This window comes from Squalius cephalus (assembly GCF_949319135.1).
Source record: "Squalius cephalus genome assembly, chromosome: 6".
In the NCBI taxonomy this organism is placed as follows: Eukaryota; Metazoa; Chordata; class Actinopteri; order Cypriniformes; family Leuciscidae; genus Squalius; species Squalius cephalus.
The window spans coordinates 6,628,201-6,640,652 of record NC_137127.1 but is presented as its reverse complement, the minus strand read 5'-3'; the positions used below and the strand labels follow the sequence as shown (position 1 = coordinate 6,640,652).

Here is a 12,452-nt window from a genome sequence, read left to right as displayed (position 1 = left end):
ATTTGTGAGCATGTGTGTCATCTGTTGTTTGAATGATATGTTTGTGAGAGTGGTTGCTTGACAGCATGTAATCGGAGCCCTTTTATGATTGGAAAATGATGCAATGACACATGACCGGTGGGAAAGATTGTTGACTGTTATGGGGAGGGTGTACAGACAGAGTGACATAGAGGGGGTTGTCCTAATTAAACCTGGGCAATGCTTGGAGCTTGTCTGAAGAGTTGCCATCAAGATCACTTGCATCAGATCACTTGCATCAGATCACTGCACTTTCACCCGACATACCATATTGGATGAATTTGGCTACATTTACACACATTAGCCCATTTCTATGCATGTTCACACATCTCCAAACAGTGTTATCATTCAGTCAGAGCGAGAATTATAGGATCTCATGAAGCTGACAGATAAGGAATGATTAAGGCAGGTGATATTTATGTATATATTCATTTTTTTTCTTGGACGTTTGCTTTCAAGTGGCTTCAGAGCAATGGCTAGTTGTGGAAAATGTGATGTGCTCTTGCGCCTATTTGTAGGCCTGCTATAAATAGGTTCTTGCTGGCAACACATGCTCTGCTGTGATTGACCATTCTAGTGCTACTGGGACATCAGACTCCAAAGAACAGGCAAAGAAACATGCTAATGGTAAGTTCTTTAAGTGTTATACTGTTATATATTTTTGCCAAGCAATTCAAAGTTAGTCGGGATACGTGTTGGTTGAAATCAATTACATATGTTCGTGTTTGACCAAATTAAAAGTAACAAACACCGGTTCCTATTTATAACTACTCTGTACAAATGGTTTGCTTGTTGAGACTAGTTGTCCTCAAAACAGAACGGTTCTGCCTAAACTATATTTTAAAATTTCAATTTTAAATGATAAATGTTAGTACTTTTTCAAGTGTTTGTATTTCTCAATTTGAATTGATTTGTATTTTTTTTCCCCCCTTTTCAGTAGTTCTCCAGTTAGTTACAAAGTGGAACTCTGCATTTTGGTTCCAAAAGCCTGGAGACAAACCTCAATTTTATTCTACAGAAATATTGAAACCCCAGAGGGGTTTTTTGGACTGTTGAAGTTATTTGTTTTGGACAATGACATCCAGGAGGCCCATGACCCGCTCTTTCTCTGGAAACGGGAGATCTGGAAGCCAAAATGGGGAGGATGTTTCATCGGCAAACGGAAGGTCCGAGAGCCGCAACTACCTCTCCAACGTTAGGCCTGAAAACAGGTAAAAAATTCAGTGTGTTTGTTCTGCCTTATTTGATTATGAAAAATTGAAAAGTCTTAATTATCCATACCCCCAGTTCGGATGTTAATTTTGAGGTTTATGATGGTTTTTAATTCTTGAGAAATAAATATTAAATGTGATAACATAATATCAAATGTGTATTAATTATATAATATTAATAGTATGTAATTTGCTTTAATTGGAACATAATTATTGGTTTGCTACATTTGCCTTTTCTGTTACTTATTTTATAAGTATCAGATGGTAGCATACGGTAATTTGAATGCAATCACAAAATCTGTTTGTCATCAGTTTAATGATTTTGTTGTTGCTGAAATACTGACGTAATTGTGGTTACCACATTGGTCGTATTGTGTTTGCTCAACTACGGTTTTGCCAAAAGAGACCACAACATTCTCACCATTAGCGACAGCATTTACTGTATGACTTCATTACAGTTGCTCCTGGCTTAATCAGTGTCACACAGTGAAACTCCTTAGTTTAGATATTCTTGTCTGATGAGTGTCCCTTTGATTTGCCTCTTTTCTAAATAGCTTTTCAACTCACAGTTATTCAAACTACAGGCCTTCGAGGTAATAAAAGCTTCTCAAAAGGTCAATCCTAATCTAACTACACTTCAGATAACTATTTCTGTTCCCCAACATGCCTTTTTTCCTTTGGTTTGTTTTACAATCTCAGAAATACCCAATTTGCATTTGATTTGCAGCGTGATTATGACAGTATTGTGCTTGATGTACAAATCTTTCAATCCAACAAAACCCACCCACCCAAATAACCACAGAATATTGTACATGAGAAAAATGCACTAAAAATGTTTTAGTCAGGCTAAAATAATATCCTCTCACCCTGTTAACAACCTGCAGCCTTTCCTCCCAGTCACGTCAATAATTCTAATTTTATATTATAATACTGATATTAGTAATACAATTTTATGTCAATGCTATCTCCTTGCTGTATTGCTAAATAATTTATTGATTCACATAGTAATGTTTGTAATAATTTGATATAATATATGATGATTGTTGAGTTGACACACTGTATTTGCCATCTCTAGGAGTACATTATGTACCGTCATGGCTCATTTGACTGAAGATACCCAGCCATGTTTTGAGACCACCATAAAATCAAAGGCAGTGTCAGAAACGTGCAATGTCAAATTCTCTTGTGTGGTCACGGGTAAGTTTTTTACTTATGATTATGAAAATAAATGTTAAGTTTAAATACCTATGTTAAAGGCATTTCAATATAATCTTATTTGGTGACTTTTTTTTTATACATTTATAATATATTTTCTGGGTTAAATGAATGTTATTTTAATGAATAAGACCAAACCTCCTTATTTTTGCACACATTTCCACCAGGTACCCCGGCTCCTGAGCTGACCTGGTACAAAGATGACATGGAGTTAGATCGATATTGTGGCCTTCCCAAATATGAAATATTTCGCAATGAAAAAATTCACACACTTCAAATCTACAAGTATGTTACTTGATTCAGACTAGTCAGCTTATTTTCTACACATTTCTAAAGCAACACAACTCCTTTTGTTTCAAAACATTGTATGACATTACACCCAAATCAATGCTTTAATTGTTTTAGTAGTGACTACACAATGACTATAACCACATTTGCTTCGTTTGGCAGCTGTACAGAAGAAGATGCAGCCATTTATCAGGCCTCAGCGAGGAACAGTAAGGGCATCGTCTCCTGTTCCGGGGTACTGGAGGTGGGGACCATGAGCGAGTACATGATCCACCAAAGGTTCTTCGCCAAACTGAAACAGAAGGCTGAGATCAAGCGGCGAGAGCTGGAAGAGAGTCGACGTCGGGGTAAGGAGAACATCCAGAAGGAACAATTACATGTGATTAACCAGGAACGCTTACTAAGGAAGCGTAGGACTCCTGCTGGGAACGAACCCCTGAGCTCCTCTCCCACAACCCAGGATGGAGAGGAGAACGTGGCCTCCCAAGGGACAGAAGAACAGCAGCCTGCACTCATAGACGATACGTCTGAGAGCATCATGGCGCAGGCTTCTGTAGGAGCCACAGAGATGAAAGCGGAGAATGGTAATGAGAAACTCAACCGTATCTGCGATCCAATGGAGGTGGTCACCACGAAGCAGTCCACCAAAGAGAAACCGGACGAAAAGAAGCAGCATATTACCAATGGATTTGATGAGGTGGGTATTATTAATCCCACCCAGAGCAACGGAAAACAAGAGGATGCTTATGAAGGAATGAGCCTGGCAAAATACTTATCTGAGTCTGTGAAGTCACAGGCTGCTGAGCAACATCAGAGTCCTGAGATCATGGACGTCAATGTTAGTCCTGTCCAAGGAGAAAAAGAGCTGGAGCAGGAACGAGAAAGATTAAAAGAAGAGGAGAGGGACCGATCAAGAGAAATAGAGCGAGAGAAAGAGCGAGAGAGAGCCAAAGAAAGAAAACGAGAGAAAATGAGGCAAACAGAACAAGAACAAAGAGCTGCATCTGGACCTTCAACCAAAGCCCCATCACACAAAGAGCCAGAACCTCAACACAAGTCAGCTCTAACCTCGGTTCTTCACTCCTTAAAGGACATGTTCTTCGGCAAAAGCAAGAAGTCTACAGAGACAGCAGAAACCACATGGAGAGCTAGTGAAGTGATCATAGAAAATGAAATTCCTCATGAGATACACCTCCCTCCCTCACAAACACCTCCTCAAGAGGTGACCTTCGGACAGGATACACCAAAGCTGGTCCAGGAATCATCTCAAACGACAGACTTGGAAGTAAAAACAGAGTCTTTGCAACAAACACAAGATTCAACCACCCCTAATAATATCATAAACTCTAATTCAGATGAATTCCATGCAAACAAACCTGAGGATGTGTCTCCCACTCCTGAAAGACATCTTGAGAGCATTGGAGCAACACTTAGACTTTCTGTGGAGGAGCAGAAGGAGATGCCAAAACAGGAGAGCAGTCCAGAGGACGTCCTGCAGATTTCTCATTCGCTGCTTTTCAAGGTGAGTTCATCGCACTTCTCACTTTACAACCTGCCGGTTTTGTCCATCTAGTGCAAGGCTTCCTGCACCACAGCACATGGGAGCTATTTATAGATGGTACATTTGTGCAGCAAGACTTGAGTTTAATTACACCAGTCCATGGCCAAGATGATGACACAAACTATACCCAAGAGAACACAGTAGGCAGCTTTGAGGTTGTTTGATCTTTGACTTTATCATGTGAGGATTCAGGGAGTCAGCAATGTTCATATATAGATTATTTTCTGAGCAACAATGCAAACACAGTGTTTGGGATATAGGAAAAAAGGTGGGGACTAAAGTCTGAGAGCATGCACTAGTGGGAATGCTTTACTAATTAAATACAATATTTATTACAATGTTGTATTGTACAGTAATATATTATCAGCATAACAGTTGAAGAGAAAAGTTCTCTCTTTTTCCCCTTTTTTAAATTTTATTTATATTTTGGACTCACTGCAGTTTTGGGTGGGTATGATTTATTTTATTTTTTTTATGTTTTTGAAAGAAGTTTCTCATGCTCACCAATAAAGATACTGTAAAAACAGTAATATTGTGAAATATTATTGGGTGAAACTTTACAATAAGGTCTCATTTGTTAACATTAATGTAGTAACTAAAATGAACTAACAATGAGCAAAACATTTGTTACAGTATTTATTAATCTTTGTTCATTTTAGTTAGTAAAAATACAGTCGTTCATTGTTTATGTTAGTTCACAGTGCATTGACTAATGTTAACAAATACAACATTTGATTTCCATGTATTAGTAAATGTTGAATTTATCCTTGACTTAGATTAATAAATGCTCTAGAAGTATTGTTTATTCTTAGTTCATGTAAACTAAAGTAGTTAACTAGTGTTAACTAATAAAACCTTATTGTAAAGTGCTACTTATTATTGCAAAAATACACAAAAAATATATAGTGTAATTTTAACAAAAGTGTAATTTATTCCTATGATGCAAATCTGAATTTTCTGCATCAATACTCCAGTTTTCAGTGTCACATGATATGCTGATTTGATGCTCAAAAAATTATTATTATCAATGTTGAAAACAGTTGTGCTGTTTAATATAACCGTGATACTTTTTCAGGATTCTTTGATGAATAGAAAGTTCTTAAAAAACAGCATTTATTTGAAATATTAATCTTTTGTAACAATGTTTCTTTACTGTCACTTTTGATCAATTTGATGGATCCAATTGGGGAAAAAAATTCTGCTCCCAAACTTTTAAGCAGTATTGTATAAACTCAAACACAACTCGCATGGAAATATTTATCTGTGCTCTGCTTTTGTCTAATTTACGGTTCTCTTAAGACTTTGAATAAGGCCTGCTATCTCTTTAAAAGGACAATCAGTAATGTCCAGAGTGAGCATGAGTCAAAGTGGCTGGATTTCAGCTTATCTAGAATAGTTTGAAAGGGAGTTTGCATGCGTCAGCAACACTTAAGAACAACAAAAATCATATTCACTCATAAGGACCAACTAGTATTCTTAAAGTCAACATAAAATGGCATTTACAACAGTTTTAACTTCTTTAATGTGATGTACTTCCAAACAACATGTGGGGTGGAACTTTATTTTCTCCCTATAATTGAAAAGAAAGGCATTACATTTTAGACATTAAATCGTGCATGCATTAAGAAAGTAAACGGGGTCCATGCCATATTCATGTTGACTTTAAATGGGCGTGTTTTAATGTTAGTGCAGGTCAGGACATGAGGAATGACAGTTGCTGGACACTAAGACAAGAAGACAAAACCTCTTCACATTTTCTAGATTCTTTGGTTCCCTGTGTCTTAAAATAAACCTGTTTCTAATCTGTGCTCAGAGAAGCCATACCATACAAAGAGTAATTGTATGTTAAACTCATATAGGTACATTATGTAAGAGAAACCAAAGTCAGCTGACAGTTCTGTTCTTTGGAATAAGGATTCTTCACCGTTGCTCAAATTTTCCATTTGCATGTAAAACCTTTATCTCAGTGCGTAAATGATGCCCAAGATGGTTATTAGTAATTTTGGTTTTAGATTTTAGTTGTTGCATTACGGACATGTTTACTTATAACTATAAAAAGCTTCTTTCTTGGCAAGAATATGCACATGGCAGTCTCACATGATTTCTAAAATGCCATGTCTGAAGATTACAGAGAAATGAGGCTGTTAGAAAGGCATGTGGAACCACAGTGATTGCATCATCGCTTAAAACCAGACACGGCTAAATGCTAATAACGTTTCACGTTTGTTAGTCAACAAGGTGAATGTCACCTTTAATTCATTGACGTGCTCTACAATCTCAGACAGGACAAGCATGTGATAGCGTTGCACCTGGCAGTGGCATGCAACATATTCAGCTGTTTTATTTCCAATGTAAAGTGGAAGTGCAACAACCCTAGCGTCTCGTGGGAAGAAGTTAATGTTAGTTGTTGTGGTGTGTCAGTTAGAGGAACCCTGCACATAAATTTTGATCCTTGTGTGTTGAATCACAACAGAGGAACTTCTGTTAAAAGAAAGTTGTCGTATGCACGGCTTATAAATGTGAGAAGCAACTTCTGTCACTACTGATCAGTTAATTTTCTATCTTGTTTTTTTTTTTTTTTTTTTTTACAGTTAAACGTAGTAGTCATGTACATTGTAGTCATAACATTCTAAACTGAAACAATTGTGTAATAAGGTTATATAGTTTAAAGTCAGCCTGTAAGAAAAATGGAAATTCACCAAATAATTGTATAAATGCATGTTATAAATGCAATTCATCCGTTTAATTATTATTTATTTTAATGTCATAATTGGATCACATCTCAAAATCCAATCAACAACCAACGGATAGAACCAATGCCCTACATTTTTTTTCTTTTCCGATAATCCACTTGGATATACGTAACAATGTGAAAGATATGTCGCTACTTCCATTTCATTGTGATTTTAGGGCTCTACCAAAGGCTTACAATAACAACTTTTAATACTAAATTAGCAGATGAGCACAGAAAAACATTCAAGCAGTTGATACTAGTGGTAACTTTTGGCACCAAATGGAATTGCAATCTGTTTGTTTGCGCTCAGTCGGACATAACAACTTTGGTTCAACCAATGGTGTGACTTTGGAGGCGGAGCTACCTGTCTGTCTGATCAACTTGTTTGAAAACAAATTTTGGCTTTTCTGTTAGGTGCTAGTAGTGGCAAAAAATTACACAATTCACCTTTTAAGATCTGTTGTAGGCCCATTTTGGAGACAAATCATTATTATTACGGTACATACCACTTAACACAAGAAAACAAAGGAATTGTGGGAAAAATCTAAAATGTTTCTAGACTAGAATGTTATGCATTGTATTTATAAATTTAAAACATGGGCATCATTAATTATGTAAAATGCATAATGTATTATGTATATATACTTAAAACATATTGATAAGTGTTTTTTAAGTCATTGCTAATGTGGTTTGATGATGTAAGTCAAATATCAAATGTCACTAGATGGGGGCGTTGTCAAGTTGACCTGACAGGTCATAAATAAATAGTATGTTGTTTTTCCTCCTAGTACATGGAAAGTTGCACAAGACTGATAGTACAAATGTGCATATTGTTTCAAATATAACAGCTCAAAAAACAAGTGAAGAAACAGACTGACAATAAATAAGTTAAGGTGTGTCCTTATTGAATAAATATTTTTTTTAATCAAAAACGTTGTTGTTATATATTGTTTATATTGATTGAAATCTAAGCTTTTACAAAAACATCTTCCTCAGCCAATAATTGCATTATTTTAGAAGCACACTGTAACAATAGAAACATAAGAGTGATCAGTTTACTCTTCATTACTATCCCGTAATTAATATCAAATGCCATAAACATACCCCCGGTTTCACAGACAAGGCCTAAGCCTAGTCTCAGACTAAAATGTATGTTTGAGCTGTTTTAACTGAAAGCAACATGCACTGAGATATCTTAAAATATTGATTGATTTGTCTTAAGATGCACACTAGTAATGTTTTTTTTCAAAGCCACATTTATAAAAGCGACTTATTGAACTAGGGTCTAATCCTGGCTAAATCTAAACCCTGTCTGTGAAACCAGACAATGAAGTTCTAATGCATGCAAAGAGGACAAATTAAAACAGTACAATCTATGCAGTGCATATAGTGTTACGAGGCCAACATGTTAAATAATTAACAAGAAACCGTTTATGTCTCAAGGCTACAGATGACCATAAACCCAGCACCACTGATGTTCCTGCCTCTGTGGACTTGCCCAATCCTTTATGTCAGACTGAAAAGCTGGAATTTGCCTATCCTGTGGATGAGCTCATGGGAGGTGCTGAGGAAATGCGTATTTTAGAGGAACAGGGGGGCTCCGCTGCCCCCCCGACAGACCTCATCATGGCAGACCTGGAAAGCATGCAGTGTTGTGAGAGCCAGCCAGAGTCTCAGCTTTCACAGCTTGCCGACTTTGTCCCTACCCAAATGCATACTGAGTCCCAGTCAGCTGAGCTGAGGATAGAAGAGAGCAAAGAGCCCTGTGAGTCAAATGAGAAAGTAATTCCTCATATGGAGGAGGAAAGTGTAATAAAAACGCTAGAGGGAGGTTCCCTGACAGAGGAAAATAAAGAGGAGATTGATGGTGCAATAGAAAGGAAATCTTTCTCTGCGGAGGAACAAGAGTCGGAGAGTGACTTTGTCATAAAAGAGTCAGTCCTTCCTGTAGTTGTAGTGAGTGAAAGAGAACATGAAATTAATGATCAAAATTCATTGTCCCCAGCATCGGGGCTAAGTCAAGAAGGGGATTCTGTCGCTGTCGTATCTAAGAGTGCAATGGAAATTGATTTTATTCCAGATGAAAAATCTATACCAGCACTAAATGTTAGCTTCACAGATAATAAAGAAGTTGCAGCTGACTCTGCTACAGTGAATGACTTTAAAATGGAGGAAGATAAGAACGATAAAAGCATTCCAAGTCAGAGCAGGAGTGCTGAAGACAAGGGAAAATATAGTGGTGAAGATAAGATAGAGAAAAGCACTGAGAAAGAGAGGGAGGATAAGGAAAAGGGCAGTGTTAATGCTGAAAAACTGAAGGATGATTCCATGCAACCAAAGAAAGAGGATGTGAAGCAAAACAAGAATGTTGTTCCAGAGACAGAAGCATCTATTGTGATTCCAGAGATGGAGATCCCCAAAAGTCCAAGACGAGGTGAGACCGAGGTTACGGAAACTCAGTCGAGGCCATACAAAGTAGATAAACCAAAACTCCTAACAAAAACACAAGCCGAGAGACGATTATCAGAGAAGGACCAATCAGCAGTCCAACCAATTATAATACTCCCTGATACAAGAGAAACCGTTATCAAAAACGTGGCAAAGAAGAGATCCATGCCACTCATCCCAGAAATCAAGGTCACATTGCCAGAAAGAGTCAAACGTGAAGAACCTGTTATTGCGCCTAGAAGTGAAATGCTGAAATTAGACCCTGAGCGAGTTATGCAACCTTTAACACAAGAGGTTGCACAGATATTTAGAGAAAAGGAAAGACAGATGGATGATGCAACGAGAGCATCAGGTGAATCAGCTTCCAACAGTGCCTTAGTTATTCCAGATCATTTGGGCGTGACAAGGAGCACTCCATCATCACCCTTCGGGGAGAGAACACAGGAAGTTAAACCACAAAATCTAGATGCAAGAGTGAGAGGTGGAGAAGAACAAGGTAGTAACAACACTGGGTGGGGCAGGGAAGATGACAAGAATATCCCTATAATCAACATAGCATGTGCTGATGATAACACAACCCCTCTTAAACAAGAGCAAACTCACTCAAAGCCCTCACTTCCTGGCATAGTAATCTCACAAGATATGACTCAAGATATGTCTGTCACAAATGCAGAAAGACATATCGAGACTTTATTTACACTGCTGAAGACTGAAAGCAACCAACATGATCCAGCCGCTACTTCTGAGAAGTCAAGAGAGCAGCTCATGTCCCAACTGAGTCCCGATATGTCTACAAAAACTTCTCCTAGTATTACTAACCAAGACCCAGACAGAGTTCCTCAACCAAAAGACACAAGAGTAGAGCCTGAAGCTGACAGGCTTCAAAGGGACAAACCTTCCATAGAGAAACTTAGCCTAACAGCCCCTGTGGGACCTACGCTCCCTCCACTAAGTCCTGCCAGTTTGCGAAGGCTTATGGCAAAGAATAATCCAAACTTAGAGAATCAGGGGTCTGTCTCGGGTGCGTCAGTAGATGGAAGTGAGAAGAGAGGAGAAGAGAGTGGAGGAAGCACACCCACATCCACTCTATCTTGTGAGAGTAGCCCCAAGATGAAGCGACGAGACAGTCTCACCCTAATACCCTCTGCCACCCCTGAGGAGCTGGCTTCTGGTGCTCGCCGCAAAATCTACCTTGCCAAAACCAAGTCTGAGGATGAGGGATCTGACACGCAGGGTAAGAGGGATAGTCCGTATATGTCGCCCAGTCAGGCTCGCAGGGCAGCTTTCCTGCAACTTCAAAGTGGGCAGCAAACACCTCCCACAGAACGACGTTCACCATTGCTGGCCCGCCGCAAGGCCACACTGGAGGTGCCAAAACCTAAGGAGGAGATTGCAGAGGTGACAGACAGCACAAAGACAGAAAGCAAACCAGCAGAAAAGGAGAAGTTGGACCCCTTCAAAGGTAGCACATGTGTGTTCTTACGGTGACTGTTCACAGATATCGATGTTTAGCTCAGTTTATCCAGCAGGAACCTACTGAAATTGTTCATATCATCTATTGAAAAGGTTGTCAGATCTCTGCAAGGAAGAAGTAACTCTTCTCTTAGCACTGTTAACACTTCATGCAGTCTTTACTGACCAATACTGATAATCAGGGCTTGACAAAAACTTTTTTGCTCACCAGCCACTGTGACTTGTGGTTTTCCAAAGTAACTAGCCTCTCAGAATTTTCACTGGCCAAAATTTTGACATCGATACCATGGGGAAAAACTGCCGTATAGATATTTTTAATACTATCTGATGATTTGGCTGCAGTTATATTAGGCTGCTCTCACTATAAGACCTGACGCATGGATTATACTGTTACACGTGTTTTCTTTCTCAACTGTTTATGTTCACTTAAAACATAACTGACTGTGTTTACATGAATATTCACCAAGACCAGCATTTTGACATTATTTTGTGTGTATTTGACTGTTTAAGGGCGATTAGCAGCGAAAAATAACTCAATTTAGTACTGAGAGGCGGCTTTATGTGCGGGCACTTTGGGTGTGAGCACAAAATCTGTGGGAATGAGTAAAAATATGCGGAATACCTGCAATCCCACGCCGAAATTAAAGTCCTGTAACATCAACAATACTCATCCAGAGCAAAAGAAACAAATGAGTGAGGGGAGGCGGGTTTGACTTGCTGTCAGAGAGATGAGAGAGCGAGAAAGCGCAGCTGTTATCGTCTATCTATTCTGCGGAAAATTTGTATTGGAAGAGTTTCAGATATTTCAGTATCGATGTATCGAACAATCAATATTTTTGACAATACTACATTGTACTTAGTTTATTATTTTAGATGCCTTTTTAAAAGACTACAATTGTAAACCGCCAAAGTGGCTAGTAGGAGTGTCTGTGTTAAACGCCATTGCTGAAATCCACCCGCATTTGGCTGGTTGGCGGGTGTTAATGTCAAGCCCTGCTGATAATCTATATGCCGAGAGGTGCCAGGTTCAAATGCCGGACAAGCCCCCAAATTATTTTACGACTCTAGTTTGGGACCAACATAAAAAGCGATTAAAATATTTGTACCTGAATGCATGACATAGTTTATTTTTAGATGTACAGTATTCTGGTTATTCTCCTGCTTTCTAAGCAAGTGTTCTAATTTTGCACTGTTCAGACGTTATCTTGTTTACACCAAGACACATAGGGACGTCTGATATGGGGGAAGAGTCAAAACTAGAGAGTACATATCTTTACCTTGTTACCCCTGATCCTCTTTCCATTCAGCTCCTCAGGTTATCCGCAAGATTAGGGGAGAGCCCTTCTCAGATGCCTCCGGCCACTTGAAGCTGTGGTGCCAGTTTTTTAACATTCTTAGTGACTCCACCATCAAGTGGTACAGAGACGAAGAGGAGATTTTGGAGATCGAAAGACGGTAAATTCCTCTAGTCATTCAACACAGTCTAACATTTTAACTGTCAAGA

At 38.6% G+C, this 12,452-nt stretch overlaps 1 protein-coding gene across 4 annotated transcripts in view; it reads left to right on the top strand.

Annotated features, from left to right (window-relative positions):
* The first annotated feature begins 166 nt into the window (after positions 1-166).
* alpk3a (alpha-kinase 3a) overlaps positions 167-12,452 on the top strand; it is a 17,955-nt gene continuing 5,669 nt past the window's right edge. Inside the window, exons 1-9 of one of the 4 annotated variants that reach the window (XM_079875009.1) lie at positions 179-423; positions 537-645; positions 956-1,229; positions 1,784-1,822; positions 2,305-2,426; positions 2,612-2,729; positions 2,895-4,254; positions 8,471-10,937; positions 12,256-12,403. In XM_079875009.1, coding sequence (XP_079731135.1) covers positions 1,093-1,229; positions 1,784-1,822; positions 2,305-2,426; positions 2,612-2,729; positions 2,895-4,254; positions 8,471-10,937; positions 12,256-12,403 — 4,391 coding nt within the window. In that variant the 5' untranslated portion in view covers positions 179-423; positions 537-645; positions 956-1,092. Of the gene's footprint in view, positions 646-955; positions 1,230-1,783; positions 1,823-2,304; positions 2,427-2,611; positions 2,730-2,894; positions 4,255-8,470; positions 10,938-12,255; positions 12,404-12,452 lie in introns of all 4 variants that reach the window. The other 3 variants (XM_079875008.1, XM_079875010.1, XM_079875011.1) reach the window with 3 other exon arrangements.